At 41.5% G+C, this 22,524-nt stretch overlaps 1 protein-coding gene across 4 annotated transcripts in view; it reads right to left on the reverse strand.

Moving 5' to 3' along the window:
* ipo13 (importin 13) overlaps window positions 1–22,524 on the reverse strand; it is a 215,200-nt gene that overhangs the window by 187,871 nt on the left and 4,805 nt on the right. For all 4 annotated transcript variants that reach the window (XR_005460326.1, XM_038794211.1, XM_038794212.1 and 1 more), the window contains exon 2: window positions 4,519–5,252. Coding sequence is in view for 3 of the 4 variants with exons in the window: in XM_038794211.1 (XP_038650139.1) it covers window positions 4,519–5,252 (734 nt within the window). In the remaining variant the exon portion in view is untranslated. The remainder of the gene's footprint in view (window positions 1–4,518; window positions 5,253–22,524) is intronic.

Genomic DNA, 22,524 nt, shown 5'->3' on the forward strand with positions numbered 1-22,524 from the left:
GCCACCAGAGGTGGTTGAAATCACGTCGGCGGGATTGGCCTGTCAGCGGCGGGACTTAGGCCCATCGGGGCACGTCGATCGACGCGCCGTGATTCCCGCCCCCGCCAATTCCCAGGTGGCGGAGAATTCCGGCCTCAGCGGGGGCGGGATTTACGCCGGCCCCGGGCGATTCTCCGACCTTGCGGGGGGTCAGAGAATTCCGGCCCAGGTTTCTACTCAGTTCCTGGTGGAGAATCTTTGGATAAAACACCTTTCAGGATCAAAACTAAAATATCTCTGTTCAGATTAAAATCCTAGGAAGAACTAACTTTTCAGACAAGCCTGGCTCCTCCCCTTAATTGAATCCTCTGTACCCAAAGCATAAGATATTCCTGTCGCCTCCTACAAGATGTTCCATGACCTGTTTAGCCAGGTCCAAACACAATACCTCAAATTATCTACACCCAGTTGTTCTTTAAAAATATACAAAATTCCACTAGCAGAACACTTCACCTACAAAGTCAATGGTTACTCATTTTACGATTCCTTATATTTGTATGGGTAAACATTATAAATAAGGTGTAATTTTAAGTGGGTTTAATTAATGTTTCTGTGCCTGAAAGGGTAAAACCTATAGTTAGATTCATGCTGTACAAAGTTAGTATCTGTTGGGAGTTGATTCAGTTCCAATTTGTTTCTATTGTCCTTCAAGAGGCCTGCGGTATGAAGAGCAAATAAATTAACAGTAGTTGCTGAGCAACCAGGGACCTGAGCAGGTAGAAAAGCTTTTAAGATTTAGTTCGATATATTGCAGTTGAAGAAAGACACTGGGGATTGATTATTTCTCAACTCGGCCAAAAGAAAGACTGGACAGGACAATAGCTGCAAGAGACAGGCTTCCCAAAGAACCAGCTATTGTCCAGATAACCAGGGAATTGGAACCGAAAGAATGTTTTAAGACAACTGAAATTAAAAGAACAGATACCAAGATATTGTTCAGAAGAATTCAGAAATGTTCCGAGTTAAAGAGGCAATTGCAATAATCAGATTTAAAGTGGGAAAGCAGACTTCAGAGGTAAATCATAGAATCATAGAATTTATTGTGCAGAAGGAGGCCATTTGGCCCATCGAGTTTGTACTGGCCCTTACAAAGAGCAACCTACTGAAGCCCTCGTATCTAACCTCCCCATATCCCAGTAACCCCAACTTAATATTTTTTGGACACAAGGGCAATTTAACATAGCCAATCCACCTAACCCGCACATCTTTGGACTGTGGGAGGAAATGGGAGCACCCGGAGGAAACCCACGCAGATACGAGGAGAAAGTGCAGACTCCGCACAGACAGTGACCCAGCCGGGAATCGAACCTGGGACTCTGGAGCTGTGAAGCAACTGTGCTAACCACTATGCTACCGTGCTGCCCCGTCAAAAGTGTAATGCCATTATATTGAGTCTGAGAATTGAGAGTTAAAGCAATTGTGAACAGTTTGTACAGCAGTCAAGACAAATAAATCCGAAAGGAGGTGGTGAAAATCCTGGACTGTTAAAAGTGGAGTGGAAGCTTTGTTTAAAAGAGTCACTTGGAAAACCTGGACTGTATTTCAGAATGCAAACTACTAATGGAGAGCAGTATTGTGAAAGAAGATTTTAAAGTGTGTATGGGAGTGGAGTTTGGAAGCTCCCATGTAACAATCATCTGGAGGAATTCAGAGGAGAAATTCGCAGATACTACCTTGGGTTCAGAGCAGAGTGTGTATCTGACCACAGCAAATCTGTGTGCTTTAAGGGATTTTGTGCTACTGAGATCACTGTAGCTTAAGGTATGCTTTGTAATCAGTGTTAACCTTAAAATCTATGTATAGTTGTGAAGCCAAGGGAGGGAAAGTATAGGAGTATTGTGTCATAATCCAATGTTCCATGTTTAATAAATGCCTTATTTCTTGTTTTTGAAACTAATTAACGGCCCTGTGATTCTGGTCCCCCAGAATCTTCTTTTTAAAAAGTAAAAATTATGGTCTTTAGAGCCAGGGTTCCATTCTGGGATTTTCCCCTCCAGTTATAGCACCAACTGGGACTGTTAACAGCCGTTTGCTCTTTCTCAGACTGAGTTAGTCCATTATTATCCCTGTGTGTTTTTCAAGGGCTCATCTGTTCCTTTCAACACAATTTTACACTATCTTCCATTAGTTTATTTTCACACTCAAAAATCGTCTCATCACAACATCAGATGCTTCATCATTAAGACCAACATGACCATAGGCTGGATTCTCTGCCCTACCACGCCCCGTTTCCGTTTCACCCCGCCATCGGGATGCTCCGTTACGCCAGCCGGTCAATGGGGTTTGGAGCAGCCCCACGCCATCGGGCTGCCAGCAAAATGGAGCATCCCACCGGTGGAGAATCCAGCCCCATATCTCTCAAAGGCTCCCACTTCCAACTGTCCATAGGTTGGTGAAGGTAGCATTGACACAGTATTTAATCAATTGGGGATATCAAGTAAAGCGATTTAGTCTTCATTTTAAAACGGCAGGTTACCAAAAGAACAGATTTATAGTCATTACACCCTTGTTAAAATCAGTAATAAATACAATTTTTAAATGATAGATCTGCTTTAATATTTTTTGAAAATAATTTCATAGATTAGAAAACTGTTAAATTCTGGTGAATGAATACCTTCCCTTAAAAATTCACAGCATTTCTTTTCTACCCATAAGATTTCCATAGCATCCTTTTCATTTTTAAAGTTCATGAGTTATCTGATCCATACAAAACCAGCTGAAAAAAGTTTTGTTGCATATTGATTTTACTCTTTGTTGCGCACTTTTTGGCACCTTGCTGTGGTAACCAATTTCCTTCTGGCTGCCGTTAGCTTTTACACAAGACATTTCATGATTTCATCTTATTGAGAATTATAGTTGAACTATTGGCAACCTGGAAAGCAGTCTTTTTAAGTAGTCACTATAATCATGTCTAAAGCACATACCAAATAGCTAGATATTCTTGAACTGAAAGCTTCTTTTCACAGTTCAAGAAACTGACATCTTGTTCTAAACACAGGAGTCATGTCTCGTTTGACAATGTATTAAAAGACAACGTTCAAACATTCTAAACCTGCCATTTTGTACGAATACAATTAGCACTGGCATTACCAACATCGTAAATGCATGTGAATGACTAAATTGAGCTACATTTTACCATATAAAATTTAAAACATTGATAAAGGAAAATTTAAGATCCAACTTATAACCAACTTGCTGCCCTGGCCACACCACAGTTTCAATGTCACTGCTCAAAGCAATTGCCTCAACTTGCCCTCTAACTCAATCTCTTAATTCCTTTTCAAGTGTCTTCTGCTTCAGAAAATTATGAGACTAAAAATATCTTCCCCAAAATATGCAAATAAGAGCTCTATCATTTAATAAGACTATGGCTGAGCCTTAACCTCAACTCAACTTTCCAACCCAATCCCCATAGCCTTCAATTCCTCTTTAGTTGAAAACAATAATTTTAAGAGACAGGTTAACTTCTTTTCAGTGGGTTAACAAATGTTCTAACTATTATCAAGTTAAATGGAGTATTTTGCAATTGTCATTTAGGATTAGCAACTTTTCCAAATGCTATCTAAGCCAAAGTCTTTACAAAGGTACGATAAAAGTATTACAAATTACCTATACACACCACACACTTCTTCCCAATCACAATGTCATGTACTAATCCTTTATGTAGATAGCCTGCATGCTAAAATCTGCTACTACTCTGGTGCAACTTAAACTGCTAATAGCTGTGTGGCAGATAACCTAACAGAAATCACCTACCTCAGGGAGCCATGTGGCCACAACTTGGTTTGCCACATAGAACTGGGCACAAAACACTGGGCACAAAACACTGGGTACAAAACACTGGGTACAAAACACTGGGTACAAAACACTGGGTACAAAACACTGGGTACAAAACACTGGGTACAAAACACTGGGTACAAAACACTGGGTACAAAACACTGGGTACAAAACACTGGGTACAAAACACTGGGTACAAAACACTGGGTACAAAACACTGGGTACAAAACACTGGGTACAAAACACTGGGTACAAAACACTGGGTACAAAACACTGGGTACAAAACACTGGGTACAAAACACAATTTTTGTTGACCTAATACATGCACTAAGTTTTAAATTCTAGCAACTACGTATCATGTAGGCAATTTAGCCTGGTAAACTTGTAATATTTATAGCAAAATTATTTCAAATGTTGAACATTAATCAAAAAAAGATTAGAAGCACTTAGCAGAATAAACAATCTGCATTTGCGAAGAGGACAAGCTAACCCATTTGGTGTGATCATTTTTTACATCCGAAATATTAACTTTTTTTTATTAAAATAATTTTTATTGAGATTTTCAAAAAATATCAAAAACAGAAAATAACAACAAGAAAACAGTATTAACAACAAAAAGAAAAACACAATAACCCCGAAAACCAAACCGAAATATTAACTTGTTTGTTTACTCTACAGATACAAACAGTCTGACTTCCTTACCTTTGAGCATCAGGCTGGGAAATAGCATTGACAAGTGCTTCAACTGCTGTGTCAAAAAGCTCAGCATTCTGTAGGGACGTAAACGAGGCCTGCATCAAACATTCACAATCCAGGAGGGGAACATCCAGTTGTACCCAGCTTGAGAAGCACTTGAGAGCCTTCTGACTGATGAACACAGGAGAATCTGTCTGTAGTAGCTGCTGTAGAAGAGGAAAGACGGCACCAGACTCTTGTGCTAGGGCATTTCGCACTTCGCCCTTCCGATACTGAGGCAGACGACTTGTTTGAAACTCTTCGGGGAGCACAGTTAGTAGTTCCAATAAAGCCATACATCTTGCTTTGCCATCCACATCTGAACTTTCAGTCTGAAACATTTTCACCATGTCACCTACTGCATTTGGCCATATCTCAGGCATCATGTTGAGAGCCAATGATGCTAATGCTACACAAAGTCTGGTGAGCACTATCTTGGAGCCAGAGGCAAAACATGCTATTTGATTGAAAAGCTGTGATTTCAGAGTCTCATATTGATCTGAGGGAATATCGTTCCAGTAGCGGGAGATCTTGATATGAAGGGCACTGGCTCCAAAATATTGGATCTCAGGCACTTTATTAGGACTGAGTAATGCCCAGCTAAATTGCCAAGCTTGAGGAGATACTTGTGCCTGCATCAGCCATTTCTGTGCCAGATTCTTGTTGTCAATATTTGGATCATAGTACAACTGATGTAATGCCTGCAAAGATAGAAAAGACAGGAAAATATGAAAAATACATTTGACCCATGGGCAGGGCACAAGGCAGGAAAGAGAAGGAATGGAAATAAAAACACCCTGTGCCTCCTATACCTGTAGCTCACCATTAGTAGAAAATAAATTTTCCATTTTCCAACTAATATCAACTCGGGTTAGATATCATTGCAAATCAAAGTAAAATTGTCAATTACTTATTTCAGTTCCTTACCAAAGTACAAAATAATCCATTCTCTCCTAGAAGTGCTTCAACTCCAGTTCATGGTGATATTGGTCCATGTTTCAAAAGAAAACATTTAGAAAATTGGCACAGTGGTCAGCGCTGTTGCCTCACAGCTCCAGGGTCCCAGGTTCAATTCCGGCCTTGGATGGCTGTGTGTGGAGTTTGCACTTTCTCCCCTCGTCCGCGTGGGACTCCTCCGGGTGCTCAGATTTCCTCCCACAGTCCAAAGACGTGCAGGTTTGGCGGATTGGCCACACTAAATTGCCCCTTAGTGTCCAAAAGGTTAGGCGGTGCTTTTGTGTTACAGGGATAGGATGGAGGTGTGGGGTTAAGTAGAGTGCTCTTTACAAAGGCTTGTGCAGAATCGATGGGCCGAATGGCCTCCTTCTGCACTGTAAATTCTATGATTCTATGAAATATATATCAAACTTAAGATTTAAGATGCTTTTGTTACACTGAATAGATATTTCCAAATTTCACCCTGCACCCTAGTGTGTATTAATTTAATAATTTGTTGATTTAAAAGTTACCGAAAATAAATTTGTGGTGTGGAGATGCCGGCGTTGGACTGGGGTGAGCACAGTGAGAAGTCTTACAACACCAGTTTAAAATCCAATATGTTTGTTTCAAACACTAGCTTTCGGAGCGCTGCTCCTTCGTCAGGTGAACTCCTAAATTCAGCTACAAAAATATAATACACTCAATTCAAATTTCATAGGTACTGTAGTTTTCATACTAAAATAAATTAAATGTGTACAACTATACAAGATTTTGGTATCTGACTCACCACAAAAGAGCAAAAGTACATAGTCTCCATTTAAGCAGGGTAGACTTCAACAGTTAATGAACTGAAGTGGGATTGTTAGAGAGACACAGTTTGGAGGAGAATTGGTAGACAATAAATACACAAGATAATTATACTACTACATAAGAATATGGTTGTTGGAGGTCCGTCATTTCCACGCCAGGACATCACTACAGGAGTTCCTCAGGGTAGTGCCAGAGGCCCAACTATATCAGCTGCTTCATCAATAACCTTACCTCCACCATAATGTCACAAGTGGGCTGTTTGCTTCTCCAAAGTCTGTTCACCATTTACAAGGCACAAGTTAGGAGTGTGAGGGAATACTCTCCCTTTACCTGGATGAGTGAAGTTCCAACAACACTGAAGAAACTTGACACTATCTAGGACAAAGCAGCCTACATGATTGTCGTCCACAAGCATTCACCCCCTTCACCACCGATGTACAGTGGGCGGCAGTGTGTACCATCTACAAGATGCGCTGCAAGTTTCATAAGACAGCACCTTCCAACCTATTGACCGCTATCAACTGGAAGGAGAAGGGCAGCAGATGCATGGAAACATCACCACCTGGACATTTCCCTCCAAGTCACTCACCATCCTGACTTGGAAATATATCACCATTCCTTCACTGTTGCTGGGTCAAAGTCCTGGAACTGCCTCTCTGACAGCACTGTGTGTACCTGCACCACATGAACTGCAGGAGTTCAAGAAGGCAGCTTACCACCACTTTCTCAAAGGCAAAGGGATAGGCAATAAATGGTGGCCTAGCCAGCAAAACCCACAGTCCTGGAATTTTAATAAAAAGCCACAGGTCTAAATAAGTGTTTTAAAAATCTGAAGCACTTAGTCACAAAGATGCAGGGACCATCCAAGTCAAGGAAATCAATTCCTAAACTGCCTACCAAAGTGACCTTACTGCGATAAAAAGTGCACTCACAGGAAAGATTGTGCAAGCACCTGCGATCTCTCTTTTCTTTTTGTGGAGTAGGTTTGTCTACCAGAGTTCCAGGTTTTGGGAGTCCCCAATGTTCAGATCTATATATTATATATAACTAACTAACACATACACACACACAAACACATACACACACACACTAAGGTTGAGGTCTTGGTTTTCCCGCCTGTAATGATTTCCACTGTAGATCCATTCATGTCTCTACAGCTTCGGGCAGTTTTTCTGGAGGAAACATCGCGGGGAAGTGGAGGGAAAAGAAAGAGAGAGATAGGGACACACACAGACAGGCAGACAGACAGAGAAGAGCAAGAGCAAGAGCTCTTTCCCCTGAGTGTCCAGAATTCAATCTCCTTCGGTCTCTGTGAATCATCGCACTCAGGCAGGACCCAATCACCAAAAGTTACTGGGCAGAATACAGCTTTTTGACCAATTCATTGGCCACCAACCAACAAATCGAAAAGAGTCCCACCCCATTTCTCGGGTGCCACAGAGCCGGAGCTCTGTTGTCCAAAGCTAGGACCATATACTATGTTGTAACTTTTGAATTCCTCATTCACTCTGCTACTTAGCTTAAAGATATATGTCCATTAAGCATCCATGGATCAGAATGATAACAGCAAAAAATAAAGAAGGGCGAAATACAAGGGAATCAACAGGAAGAATCCTTACATTGTACAGTTGGTAGACACACTAACCACTGTACACACATGGCAACCTTAAGCTAGCATGACAGAACCACAATAAATGGTGATACCTCATAGCATTAATAACAAAAAAACAGAGGTTAGAATGCTATTCAATTTTCTTCTCGTCCCCTCCTCAGCCTAGAGTTTCCTGGTGCCCAAACAGAAAAAGAAAAAAAAAGCACCGTTATGCAGATCAAACCATTTTCTTCTTATATTTCTGTAAGAGATAATCAAGAGTAACAACAACCATGTATCGCCAAATCAGATCAATCAGGTGTGGCTCAACATCAGGCAATGGAAGAAACGGATGGAACCATACCCAGATGCCAATCCAACCTTTAAGCTAACAAGAACCAGAACCACCAGAGCCTACTACTCTCCTGACCGAACAGCAAATGAAACGTGGAAGTGCCATCAGGCCTCCAGACCGCATGAGCCTCTAACTTCAAGGACTTGAAGGAGGGATCAAGCGTAGTGAGAATGTTGTTAATGTTAATTCTGTAAAAGTAATATTATATAGCATTAAGGTTGTAACAAAAAGGTAATTGCACAAGGCTTATAATAATGCAAGACTTGAAGTAAACTAAAATAACTATATGCAAAGGATAAAGACTTGGTGGGAGATGTAATAGTGGGTCTGGTACAAGAGTACAATACTGCCCACACAGTGATGCAAGAAAGCATATGGTCAAAACCAGGGTCAGAGTGCCAGCCTACCTGAACAGGCGCCGGAATGTGGTGACTAGGGGCTTTTCACAGTAACCTCATTGAAGCCTACTCGTGACAATAAACGATTTTCATTTCAGAGTCAGCCTAGAGATGGAGTAACATGTGAAAAGACCTAGGATAGAAGCTGCGCCATACTTGTACCCTCTATGGTATATATGTAGATAGTTGAGATTAGCTGTTAATATACTCAAGACTAAACCGCCTACTTGCAGTAGCATAGCGGTATTGTCACTGGACAGGTGATCCACAGATCCAGGATAATACTCTGGGGACCCGGACTCAAATCCTGCCAATGGCAGGTGGTGGAATTTGATCCAATAAACATCTGGAATTAAACATGATGACCATGAAACCATTGTCAATTGTTGTAAAAATGCACAGCTGGTTAACTAATAATAATAATTTTTTAAATAATCTTTATTGTCACAAGTAGGCTTACATTAACACTACAATGAAGTTACTGTGAAAAGCCCCTAGTCACCACATTCCGGCGCCCGTATGGGTACACAGAGAATGGCCTTTAGGGAAGGAAATCTGCCACCCTTACCTGGTCTGGCCTGCATGTGACTCCAGATCCACAACAATGTTTTTGATTCTGAAATTCCATCTGAGATGGCCCAGCAAAACCCTCAGTTGTATCAAACCGCTGCAAAGTCAATAAAAAAGGAAAGACCACCCAGCATCGACCTAAGCACTGGAAACGACAATGGCAAACCCAGCCCTGTCGTCCCTGCAAGCTCCTCCTTACGAACATCTGAGGGCTTGAGCCAAAATTGGGAGAGCTGTCTCGCAGACTAGTCAAGTAACAGCCTGACAGTCATACTCACCCGGCATCCTGAGCACTGGAAACGACAATGGCAAACCCAGCCCTGTTAATCCTGGAAACTCCTCCTTACTAACATTTGAGGGCTTGTGCCAAAATTGGGAGAGCTGTCTCTCAGACGAGTCAAGTAACAGCCTGATATAGTCATACTCACAAGAATCATACACAAGTCCCAGACACCACTATCACCATTTCTGGGTACATCCTGTCCTGCCCCACCACAGCAGAGATGGCGGCACAGTGGTATACAGATGGGAGGGAGTTACCCTGGGAATCCTCAACATCGATGCTGGACCCCATGAAGTCTCATGGCTTCAGGTGAAAGGCAAGGAAACCTCCTGCTCATTGCCACATACCATCCATCTTCAACTGATGAATCAGTACTCCATGTTGAACACCAGTTGGAGGAAACACTGAGAGTGGCAAGGACTCAGTGAATGTACTCTGGGTAGGGAACTCCAAAGACCATCACCGAGAGTGGCTCGGTAACACCCTACTGACTGAGCCCTAAAGGACATAACTGTTAGACTAGGTCTGCGACAAGTGAAGGAACCAACAAGAGGGAAAAACATACTAGACTTCATCCTCACCAACCTGCATGCCGCAGATGCATCAATCCATGGCTGTACCGGTAGGAGTGACTATTGCACAGTCCTTGTGGAGACCAGTCTTCACATTGAGGATACTGTCTATTGTATCGTGTGTCACTCCCATTGTGCTAAATGGGACAGATTCAGAATAGATCTAGCAACTCAAAACTGGGCATCCATGAGGCACTGCGGGCCATCAGTAGCAGTAGAATTGTATTCAACCACAATCTGCAACCTCATGGCCTGGCATATCCCCCATTCTACCATTACCACCAAGCCAGGGAATCAACCCTGATTCAATGAAGGGTGCAGGAGGGCATGCCAGGAGCAACACCAGACATACAAAAAATGAGGTGTCAACCTGGTGAAGCTACAACATAGGACTACTTGCATTTCAAACAACATAAACAGCAAGTGATAGAGATAAGCGACCCCACAACCATCCATCAGATCCAAGCTCTGCAATCCTGCCGGAAAAAAGGAGTAATTTTTTAATCAAGTCAGCAAATACGGATGAAAATTGGATTGTTTGCTGAACTCCAGGATCTCATCCCAGTTTAAAACTCTCTGCTGCATGATTCTAGGAAAAACACAGGTAAATGTGAACAAAAAAAAAGCTAAACAAATTCGTAGAAGTTAGTCTGACCCAGGGTTAGATGTTTTTTAAATTAAAAAGTGTGCTTCAAATTGGAGCAGAAGCTGGCACAGTGGAACAACAGAAAATAAAAAGCAGTTGTGAAAATTTGACCTGTTAAGTATCAAAACACAGAGGGATACACCAGTGATTTTCTCATTTTAGGCACTTATTCCAGCTTTACTTTATTGGCAGACTGACTATCACCTGTCAAATTTACCAACTCAATTCTATTCCACCATTTTGTTTAACCTGTCGTGCATGGCAGTAGGTTGAATCTAATAGTCCATGTACCACAGCTGCAGTATTGCAGTTTGACCCATTATTTCTACACATAATTTACTAAATGTCAATATAAAAAATACTAGAATCAGACTGCCACAAGTGGATGGATACACTACTGGAAATCAGCAGCTCAGAATTTCCATTTCAGCTACTTCTCACTATCAATATCAAGTACCTAACCTGACATGAATGAGACCTAACTGGCATGAATGAGATTGAACAGTCTCATTATAGGACACTCTAATTGGGTGGCTAAAGGGAAAAACAATTTTGTATGCGACTAGATTGGTGCTATCTATACACTTTAAATTGACATTTTTTACTTTCACAAAACACTTCCTCGATACCTCAATAGCCTCTACTGGTTAGAAATATTAGAAGCAATAAATATTCATAGTGATCAAGCAAAAACAAAATAGTTATTCACGAAAATGGTCCTTTTCATTACTTAAGCTAATGTAGGTAGATACTACAGTCTCTAGAAAAGAGACCTCGGGCGGGATTTTCCCTTCTGGGGACTAAGTCCCCACGCCCGCTGGAAAACGGGCGAGAATTACTCCAGACTTTTTCCTCGATGGTCTGGGGTGATTCTCCATTTTCCAGGGGGCTAGCAGAGCCCCAGCGTGCGTCCCACAGCTCTGGCTGCCAGCCGGAGCCCTGCTAGCCATACTGCGCAGCCGCACATACGCACAGCAGCCACAAGTGGGTGCGCGCATGCATGCGGCGGCCCACCTTGGTCCGGCCGCCGTCGACATGGCGGAGCCACATAGCGGGCCCGCTCGGAGGAAGGTAGGTCCCTCCCAGATCGCGATGGCCCGCCGATCGTGGCCTCCGATCGTGGGCCTGGCCACCGTTGAGGCCACCCCCCAGAGTCAGATAACCCCTGCCCCCCCACCAGGACCGCCACCATGGCCGCAGGTCCCAGCTCCCGCCGGGTGGTACCACATGTAAACCACACAGCGGGAATTCGGCCAGTCGACCACGGAGAATCGCCACGGGAGCCTGAACCAAAGGCCCCCGACCGGCACTGCATCGACCACGCACGGGGGCTGGTGGGTCCGCAGAGAACCACGGAAGCGTCATTGTGCCGATTTCAGGTGTGAACGGCTATTCCCCGACCCCGCGCCGGGCTCGATTCCGGCACGGAAGGTCTGAAAATCCCGCCCCTCATTTTAGTAGCAATGGACACAAACTCACATACTGTCACCAACACCCATTTTGTGTTCCAGTAATTTAGCTCAGATTAGATATTTAATATATAATAGAATCAGAATCACAGAATTCAGAACTTTTTATGGAGAGGGGCAAACGCCCTAGCCTTTGCCTCCCTGATTGCCCACTGGAGACTTCTGCTCGGCTGGAGATCAGCAGTGCCATCCAAGGCCATGGACTGGCTGCCCGACTTAGCAGAATTCTTGAAATTAGAGAAAATAAAACTCGCCATCAGGGGATCGGAAGAAAGCTTCCACAATACATGGCGGCAATTCACCAACCCCTTCGTGGACATGTTCGTGACCAGCAATTAAGGGAAGGGAGAGAAAAAGAGAGGAAGTATTACCCAGAATACAAGGGAACCAAACAGTGGCTAAAGAGGGGCTGAGGGAGGGGGAAAAAACTCTATTAATGCTGCAATGGCATCACAGCCCTAGTATGTTTTAATACAATAGGGTACCTCTACATAATTTATGGAATGCTTGTTGTAGCTGACCATTTGGACTGTTTTTTTTAACTATAAATTTAGAGTACCCAATTCATTTTTTTCCAATTAAGAGGCAATTTAGTGACACCGATCCACCTAACCTGCACATCTTCGGGTTGTGGGGGTGAAACCCATGCAGACACGGGAGACTGTGCAAACTCCACACGGATAGTGACCCAGGGCCGGGATTCGAACCAGAGTCCTCAGCGCTGTAGGCAACAATGCTAACACTGTGCCATCGTGGACCATTTGGACTGTTAATATGCTTCTTGTTCCTGCATATATTTTCTGTGTTCTCTTATCTTTTCTCCTTTTGTTGTAAATGCAAATGGAAATCAATAAATACATTTTTTTAAAGATTCACAGAATTGTTATAACATAGCAGGAGGTCATTCAGATACCGTGTTTGCATCCACATGCAACTTTGCTGTCCGAGTTTCAATACAACACTGTAGACAAATTATCTGTCTGACCAAGCAAGGATGAGGGAGACAAACTAAAAAAAAAAATCACTGCAATTTTGTCACCAGTTCTTCTCAAAATGTGCTGTAGTGGGAGCCCTCTGTATTTTCTACAAGTCCATCAAATCCAGTGCGCTCTGGCAGACGGCTTAGTTGCAACATCAGAATATAATTCTGTTGTCATTCAGCAACCAGCTTCTAATTGGGATGTCTGAATAACAAACAGCAGGAGAAATCATACCTAATTTTCCCCGTTGCCAAATTCAAAGATTTTTACAAAACAACTGCAATGCCCTACATTTGACCTAACGGGCCAGTAGAATATTGGAATCATCGAATTTGGAGGTAACAAAAGCATGAATAAGAGTTTCAACTGTAGGTGAAGCAAGGAAGGTGATATTCGTCTCGAGGGGTTTAGAATATACAAGTATGGAAGAAATAGAATGCTGCACAGACCTCATTTAGACTACATAATGTTCAATGTTGGCATCACTCCTTAGATATTTGCCTTGGAGAAAGTTTCATGATAATTCACCATTACAAAAGCCAAAATGAAGAGTCCAAGTTACAATGGGAGATTGGGTGAATTTAAAATTAAGTGCCATAGAAATTAGGTAAAGTGACGGAGTCATTATGGTACAAAAGTAAGCAATTTTGCCCATCAATCCCATACTGGCTCTCTGTGGACCAATCCAGTCAACCCCATTCACCGTTCTATCCTACAGCCCTACAAGTTTATTTCGTTCAAATGCTCATCCCATTTGTTTTTGAAATCATTCATTGTCTCTGCTTCTACCGCCCAGTCATTACCATTCACGGTGTTAAAAAAAGGTCGTCTTCTCATTCCATTTGAATCTCTTGCCCAAAGTCTGTGTTCCCTTGTCCTTGTTCTATCAGCTAATTGGAGGAGTTTTTCTTTGTCTACTTTATCTAAACCTGACATAATCTTGTACACCTCGAACAAATTTCTCTTCAATCTCCTTTGCTCCAAGGAGAACAATCCCAACTTCCCCAAGCTCCCTAAAGTGTAGTGACCAGAACTAGACACAATACTCTAGTTGTGGCCCAAATAGATTCATAAAAGACAAGCATAAACTTCCTTTAATTTGTACTCAATACCTCAATTTACCTCTGATTTTATTGAGGTATTATAAATAACAACAGGAATTAATAGGAGTAGATGGGGCAGATTCTACCTTCTGCTTGGGGAATCCAAAATAAGAAACCGGATATTAGAATTAAGGCTATGTTGTCCGAAAGGAAATCCACATAAAAACTTCCTGCCTAAAGGGTTTTAGTCAAAAGGGTTGAGGAAAGATGGAAACAAAACGGAGAAGTTCATAGATACAGGGCTCGATTTAACTAAATGGAGACAAAGTCCCATTGCGATCGCATTTAGCTGCTTGTTTCCCAGCACTCACAGTGCCGAGAAACACAATGTTATCAATGTTACTTGGGTTAGATACGGGCCACAGCAGGGAATGTGCGGCCAAAGCCCTATTTTCTGCACCTAGGAGCTCCGCTCACCGGAATTCCTCAGTGTGGCATCCCGATCTCTGGAGCCCCCGTCTGCGTGGGTTTTCTCCCACAGTCCAAAGATATGCAGGTTAGGTGGATTGACAATACCAATTTGGCCCAAGGTGGGGTTATGGGGATAGTGTGAGGTTTGGGCCAAGGCAGGGTGATCTTCCAGAAGGTTGGTGCAGATTCGATGGGCTGAATGGCCTCCTTCTGCACTGAAGGGATTATATGACTAGCTGTCTCGCTCGAATATGCAGATTTGCCAAAGGTGATCCTGCCCACAATAGGCAGGATTGACATTGCAATGTCTCACAAGATCACGTTAGATCTTGCAAGGTGTTGCAAGCCGGGTAGCTCTGCTTTTTAGGCGCAACATGGCCATTCGATTGTGCCCACAAGGTCAATTGAGATTTAAGAGGCAGTTAGATACTTATTTAAGAAACATGAACATTAAGGATAATAAAGAAAAACAGTGAATCATGATTTTTTTAAAACTGTAATAGTAAAGATGATAGATCAAAATTGATAGCACAGAAAATATACTCCTGTTCCAAATTGCTTAAACACAACTTGTGTGAACCTTGATTACTAAACAGTTAGTCTTCTTCACAAAAAGCCAATTAAGATAGGTAGCGTGATAAATTAAAAGTTCTCTTGGTGGTATAAAATATTCACCTTGGAAGTAGAGTACATAAAACAAGCTTTATTATAGATCTACCCAATGGCATATTTGAATGATAACTAAAAAAAAAACCTACCAAAATATTTCAGTGCAAATTTAGTTTATTGGTGAGAGGGATTTTTTTTTTTTAAAGTTCTCGGAAACTAGTTTATTTTGCTTCATCAGGACATTAAATAAATGCAGATTAGTCGGCATCCAATTTTGTCAATTCCATATTTCCCCAAAATGCTCATGATACTGTAATTATAAAATCAAAATAATCATATCGTTTATGAAATATATTCACACTTGATTAGTTTCTTATGTGGATTCTGATCAAAGTTTGATATGTGGATTCTGATCAATATACACTGTCCCAAAGGAAATTGGAGAACAGAACACACTCATTGGATTTACAATATCATACACATCTTCAAAAATGAAAACAGCAAAAAAAGGTCAATATAATTTTTTTTCAAAATTCATTTTTACAAGATGTGGGCTTCACTGGCAAAACCAGCATTTGTTGCTCATTCTTAATTGCCCTTGAGAAGGGTGTGTGGTGAGCTGCCTTCTTGAAACACTGCAGTCCATGTGGTATAGATTCACCCACAGTGCTATTAGGGAGTTCTAGGATTTTGACCCAGTGACAGTGAAGGAACGGTGATATATTTTCAAGTCAAGGCATTGAGTGACTTGAAAGTAAGGCTCATCATGCCCTAAGCTGAGGGGGTACTGGGAGGGATTTGCGGGGATCATGTCCCGGGTGCTAAAAACAAGGGTGATGATGAGTCCAGGGGTGGCAATTTTTGGGGTTTCGGAGGACCCGGGAGTCCAGGGGGAGAAAGAGGCCGATGTTTTGGCCTTTGCTTCCCTGATAGCCCGGCGACGAATACTTATGGCGTGGAGGGACTCAAAGCCCCCGAAGACTGAGTTGTGGCTTGCGGACATGTCGAGTTTCCTGGGTATGGAAAAAATTAAGTTCGCCTTGAGGGGATCTGTACAGGGGTTCGCCCGGAAGTGGCAACCATTTATTGACTTCTTTGCAGGAGAGTGAGCGTCAGCGGGGGAGGTAGAGTAGAGTAGGAGGGGAAAAATGGCGGGTAGTACCGGTGGGAGAGGAGCGGGCTTGTGCAGTATGTTACGATTGAAGTATTGAAAGTACACGGATGTTTGCACATTTTTGCCTTTTTTGCTTTCTTTCTGTTGATGTTTGTAACTGTTTGCAAAGCCAAAAACTACCTCAATAAAATTGTTTATTAAATTTTTTTTTAAAAAGAAAGTAAGGCTCAAAAGAATGTTTGTACAAATTATCAAAGTTTGTCACAAACAAGAATTAGGGTCAGGACACACGCAATTTCAACTGATAATTTGCTCCTCCAATTTATTAAACATATACCTCGCTCTCCACAGCAAGGCAAATGGAGATTTGTTTTGACCAGACACATACTGATCACCGTGTTTAAGGATTTTGAATCAAGCTAGTTAGAATTTGTTTGCTCAAAATTCCTCTTCAAAGCCAGAAAACTTATGCATTAGTCAGTTGAGGCTTGAGGATACCTCCCACCATAGAGTATAGTTAGTTTTAACCAATTAAAACCACATATCTCATCATGAAAGTGTACAGATTCCGGCCACTTGAACTGCCAGGATTAGGTTACACATCAAGGCACAAGGTTCTAAGAGTATCCAGAACGGAGAGGGAAGAATTATTGAGTGAAAGATCCATCCCTCCACATTCCATTAGTGAAAGAGGTTGGCTGGTCAGGAGATTGTCGGGGCTTTGACCCCAATTTTAATTCCTCTCTGGCCACGGAGGAGCACCAGAGGACCAGAGAACAGCTAATGTGGTCCCATTATTTAAGAAAGGTTGTAGAGACAAGCCAGAGAATTACAAACCAGTGAGTCTCACATCAGTGGTTAGGGAAACTACTGGAGAAGATTCTGAAGGAGAGGATCTATCTCCACTTGGAGGGGCAAGGTTTAATTAAGGATAGTCAGCGTGGTTTTGTCAGAGGGAGATCATGCCTAACAAATTTGATTGAATTTTTTGAGCATGTAACCAAGTGTATAGATGAGGGTAGTGCAATTGATGTAGTTTGCATGGATTTAGCAAAGCTTCTGACAAGGTCTCACATGGGAGACTTATTAAGAAGGCAAATAAACATGGGTTACATGGTGATTTGATAAGGTGGATTCATAATTGGCTTAGCTGTAGGAGACAGAGGGTGATGATAGATGGCTGCTTTAGTGTCTGGAAGCCAGTGACATTCCACAGGGATCCATGCTGGGTCCCCTATTGTTTGTCATTTATATAAATTACATGGATGACTATGTGGGGGGTAGAATCAGTAAGTTTGCAGATGACACAAAGATTGGCCGGGTGGTTAACAATGAGATTGAATGTCTTGGGTTACACAAAGATTTAGACAGGGTGGCCTTTTGGGCGGCAGATGGAATTGAACCCTGAAAAGTGAGGTGATACACATTGGAAGGAGTAATTTTTCAAGGATGTATACTACAAAAATGTCTGACACTGGGAAGTTCCGAAGAACAAAGGGACCTTGGCATGTTTGTCTATAAATCTTTGAAGGCAAGAGAGCAGGTTAATAGGGTGGTGAAAAGGGCATATGCAACACTCATTTAATCAATCAGGGCATAGATTACAAAAGCAGGAAAGTCATGGTGGAGTTGTATAGAACTTTGGGGTATGCCACAGCTGGAGTACTATCTACAATTCTGGTTGCCACATTATAGGAAGGATGTGATTGCACTGAAGGAGGTTCAGCGAAGATTCACCAGAATGTTGCCTGGGATGGAACTTTTAAGTTATAAAGAGTGGTCGGATAGGCTTGGGTTGTTTTCTCTGGAGCAAAGACTGAGGAGTGTCCTGATCGAGGTGTACAAAATTATGAGGGGCATGGACAGGATGGATCAGGAGCAGCTGTTCCCCTTAGTTGAAATGTCAGTTACGAAGGAACACAAGTTCAAAGTGAGATGTGGAAGCTTTAGGTGGGATTTGAGGAAAAGCTTTTTTACCCAGAGTGTGGGGATGGTCTGGAATGCACTGCCTGGGCAGGTGGTAGAAGCAGGTTACCTCACATTCGTTATAAAGTACCTGGATGGGTATTTGGCACGCCATAAAATTCAAGGCTATGGGCCAAGTGTTGGCAAGTGGGATTAGGTGGGCAGGTCAAGGCCTTTCATGCGCCGGTGGAGACTCTATGGGTTGAAGGGCCTCTTCTGCACTGTATTATTCTGTGCATAAGGAGTGTTTTAACGTTCTCAGGTATCAAGTTACCAACTGACTTGACTGGATTCTAAAATTCCAACATTAGACATGTAACTTAGAACAATCAAAACCCTACATACATCAGTCTGATAATCAGGGGTTTGAGTGCTGGATAACTCCCCAAGCTAAACGTCAAAAAATAAATCAATGCAGCTGGTCCAAATACAAGTGGTCAACAGTCTCCATGTGGCTAAACATGGATCAAAGGACTGGAGGTATGGTTGCTAAATTTGCAAATGACATAATAGGTGGGAGTGTAAATTGTGAAGAGGACGTAAGGAGGCTACAAAGGGATATAGATAGGTTAACTGAGTGGGCAAAAGTCTGGCAAATGTGAAATTGGCCATCTTGGCAGGAAGAATAAAAATACTTATTATCTAGATTGCAGAGCTCAAGTGTCCTAGCGCACGAATCACAAAAGGAGAGTATACAGATACAGCAAGTAATTAGGAAAGCTAAGAGATTATTATTTATCGCGAGGGGAGTGGATTACAAATGTAGGGAGGTTATGCTTCTGTTGTACAGGGCATTGGTGAGTCCACATTTGGAATATTGTTTCAGTACTGGTCTCCTTACTTAATTAAATATGTTTGAAGCAGTTCAGAGAAGGTTTACTAAACTAATACCAAGAATGGGCAGGCTGTCTTCTGAGGAAAGGTTGGAGAGGTTAGGTTTGTATCCACTAGAGTTTGGAAGAGTAAGAGGCGACTTGATTGAAATCTTTAAGTTCCTGAGGAGTATTGACAGAGTGGTTGTGGAGAGGATGTTTCCTCTTGCCAGATAATCTAGAAATAGGAGGGGTGGGAATCACTCATTTAAGGCAGGTGAGGAGAAATATTTTCTGTGAGGGTCGTTAGTCTCTGAAACTCTCTTTCTCAAAAGGCAGTGGAAGCAGAATCTTTGAATATTTTTAAGGCAGATCTAGAAAGTAACTTGATTAACAAGGGGGTGAGAGGTTATATAGGGTAGGCTGGAATGTGGGGTTGAGGTTACAATCAGATCAGCAATGATCTTATTAAATGACAGAGTAGGCTAGAAGGGCTAGATGGCCTACTCTTGCTCATAATATGTATATTCATAAGTCAACCAAGTCCCTGCTACTAGGCCCTATCCGGTCATGTCTGCTAAAGTCACACTTGTCTAGATGTCAACTAAATGCAGGAACACTCAGCAGTAACACCTCAGAGAATTGAATAACATGTAAATGGTAAGTAGTTAGTCTTTTGCCCAGCAATCAAGTCAGAAATGCAGTTTTTAAAATTAGTATCATAGTTAATTTTCTGGGAAAGTGTTTGTTTTTCATCTGCTCACCTCCTCTGTTCAGAAGAAATGGAATAAAGGAATTAGTTTAGCATCTATGATATATAAAAGTAAAAAGGAGTACTTCGCATAGGAGACTTCTCACACATATATAGTTAGAAATTTCTTGTGCACCGCAAATGGCACAACAAGTTTTTCCAGGGGCCAAGGCAGTCCCAGATCTGAGCATCAGTCCACTCTGATTTAGTTCATTTCAACTGCGGCAGAGAGCACGCTACAGTCATCTGAAATCTTCAATTCAGAATGAGAAAATCAACCCCTCTCCCGCCTTCCCAATCACCACCTTCTCACTGTAGTCTGCACATTCTTCCTTTTGGATAATAATTCAATAATAAAATAATAATGGAAAATTAAAAACTATTAGCAGCAAAAGTCTAACAGCACTGCTGGTGTACCTACGCCACATGGACTCCCAACAGTTCAAAGTGGTGGCTCACCACCTTCTCGAGGACAATTAGGGATGGGCAATAAATGCTGGCCTCGTCAACAACACCCACATCTCACAAATGAATGAAAACAATTGAGCATTAGTTCAGATTTCCAGGAGCATTTACTTCTGTTCCACTGTTCAACTGATATTTTAGAAATCACTGAGTCACAGTTTGCAAAACACAGGCAAGCAACAAATATGTTCGTGCTCATTGATAAAACTGTTCAGCTCTCAGTTTTTCAGAATGAAAAAAATGGGTCAAATAGATTAACTCTTTTCTCCTGTCTCTTTTCTCCTATCTGAAAAACAAATTACGGCCCACAAATATTCAATCTAAAGAACTATATAAACTAAGTGGCAGGATTTCATAAAATAATTGGGTAAAAAAGTGCTATTTATGATCAAACAGTCTCCTCCCCACAAGTCAACTAAAATTTAGCTCAGTCAGATTAATATACCTGATGTTGCTATAGCTAGTGATGAACAATGGTGGATACATTAGAAACAAAACTCAAAATGAATGATCTAAAATTGCAACTAAAGTGTTAATTTCAATGAGCCGACATCACGCTGTCACACACAATCACAATTGTGTAGGAAGCAGAACTGAGTTGCTTTCTTCAGCGCGCACAGGGAGGCACAGTTTTCCAAAACAAAGCTGTGTAACAACCAGACGACATTTTCAAAACAATATTTATTAATTCTACTGCTAAAAGGGCAGTTTAATGTGGAATTCATTTGCAATTTTAAAACTGGCTATAACATTTGAATGAAAGGAACAAAGGACCAACCAGACAAGTGCATTCTTTAAAAAAAAATGGACTCTTAGCATAACTAGGAGCAATCTGAATTGATGCAAAACAAAAGTACAAGGAAACCAACACACAACTCATCAAATCCTAAATTCATTTTTGTAAACTTATCTATCTCAAGATCATCTTGGCAATATAGATTTAAAGTAAATTAGAAATGTTTATGGTAGCAAAACTAGAAAAGTTTTAAAGTTGTAAAATTACAATCTGGACATTATCCATTATTTACAAAGGTCATGAATCTATCTACACTCTTTTTATTTTACTAGCTGATTTAGCATGCTGCTTCTCATTAACATATACACCCAAAAAATGAAATTCTGTATCACTTTCGGTAATTGTTTCTCTGCCTGTCCTAACTCTACTTTATTATTTCGCCAACCACCTTTAGTCATCTGCTTTCCACTCTTGCCTCTCTCAAGCCTTCACCTAAACTTTAATATTGGAAGGAAGGAGATGGGAACCAAAGCCAGTGCTCAAGGATGGGGACGAAGCAGAGTTGAAGGCTGGGAAACAGTTGGAAGCTAGGGTGGGGTGAAGGATGAGACTTATAGTTGTGTAGCACTTTTCACAGCCACAGCATATCCCCAAGGCATTTTACAGCCAACAAAGATGTTTTTGAACTGCAACCATTATTATAATTTAGGATCAAAACAAAGAAACAAAACCAAAAGGCATTTAAATATATCTTTCACAACCTTAGGACATCACAAAGTGCATTTTAATCAATAAATTATTTTAAAGTGTAGTCACCGGTGTAATGTAACACAGGAGTGAATTCTTTCCTATAAACAGCTTCAAATTAAATGGCCAGATCTATTTTTTGTTTTGATGGTGGGGATAAATGTTGGCTAGGGCACCCTGGAAAACACCTCTTTTCTTTGGAGAGTGCTGTAGGAACTTTCACATGCAGAGACATAGAGGGGGCTCAGTTCAGCATCTTATCCAAAGAAAGCACTTCTCCTTCATCACTGCACTAATGTGACAGCTTACATCACGTAAACAAGTCTCAGAAACTGTACTTGAACCTGGAATCTTCAGATTCAGAAGGGAGTGTGCTATCACTGAGCTACAGATGGCATTTTAGGTCAACGTTCCCTGGCAAAGATGATATTTCTGGAAATTTTAGGAGTGTTTTAACAGAAAATAATACTCAAAATTACATTAAAACAAATAACCAGGAGCAGCATCAATGTATGCAATGCTCTGTTTATCTTATTGTATTATTAATGAGCATTTGCCATCAAGAAACAATTATTTATTTATTTTAAATTCCTGGAATGTAGGCACCATGATTGGCAAGGTTGGCTTTGAATTGCACATCCTTAGTT

This window comes from Scyliorhinus canicula, chromosome 4, assembly GCF_902713615.1.
Source record: "Scyliorhinus canicula chromosome 4, sScyCan1.1, whole genome shotgun sequence".
In the NCBI taxonomy this organism is placed as follows: domain Eukaryota; kingdom Metazoa; phylum Chordata; class Chondrichthyes; order Carcharhiniformes; family Scyliorhinidae; genus Scyliorhinus; species Scyliorhinus canicula.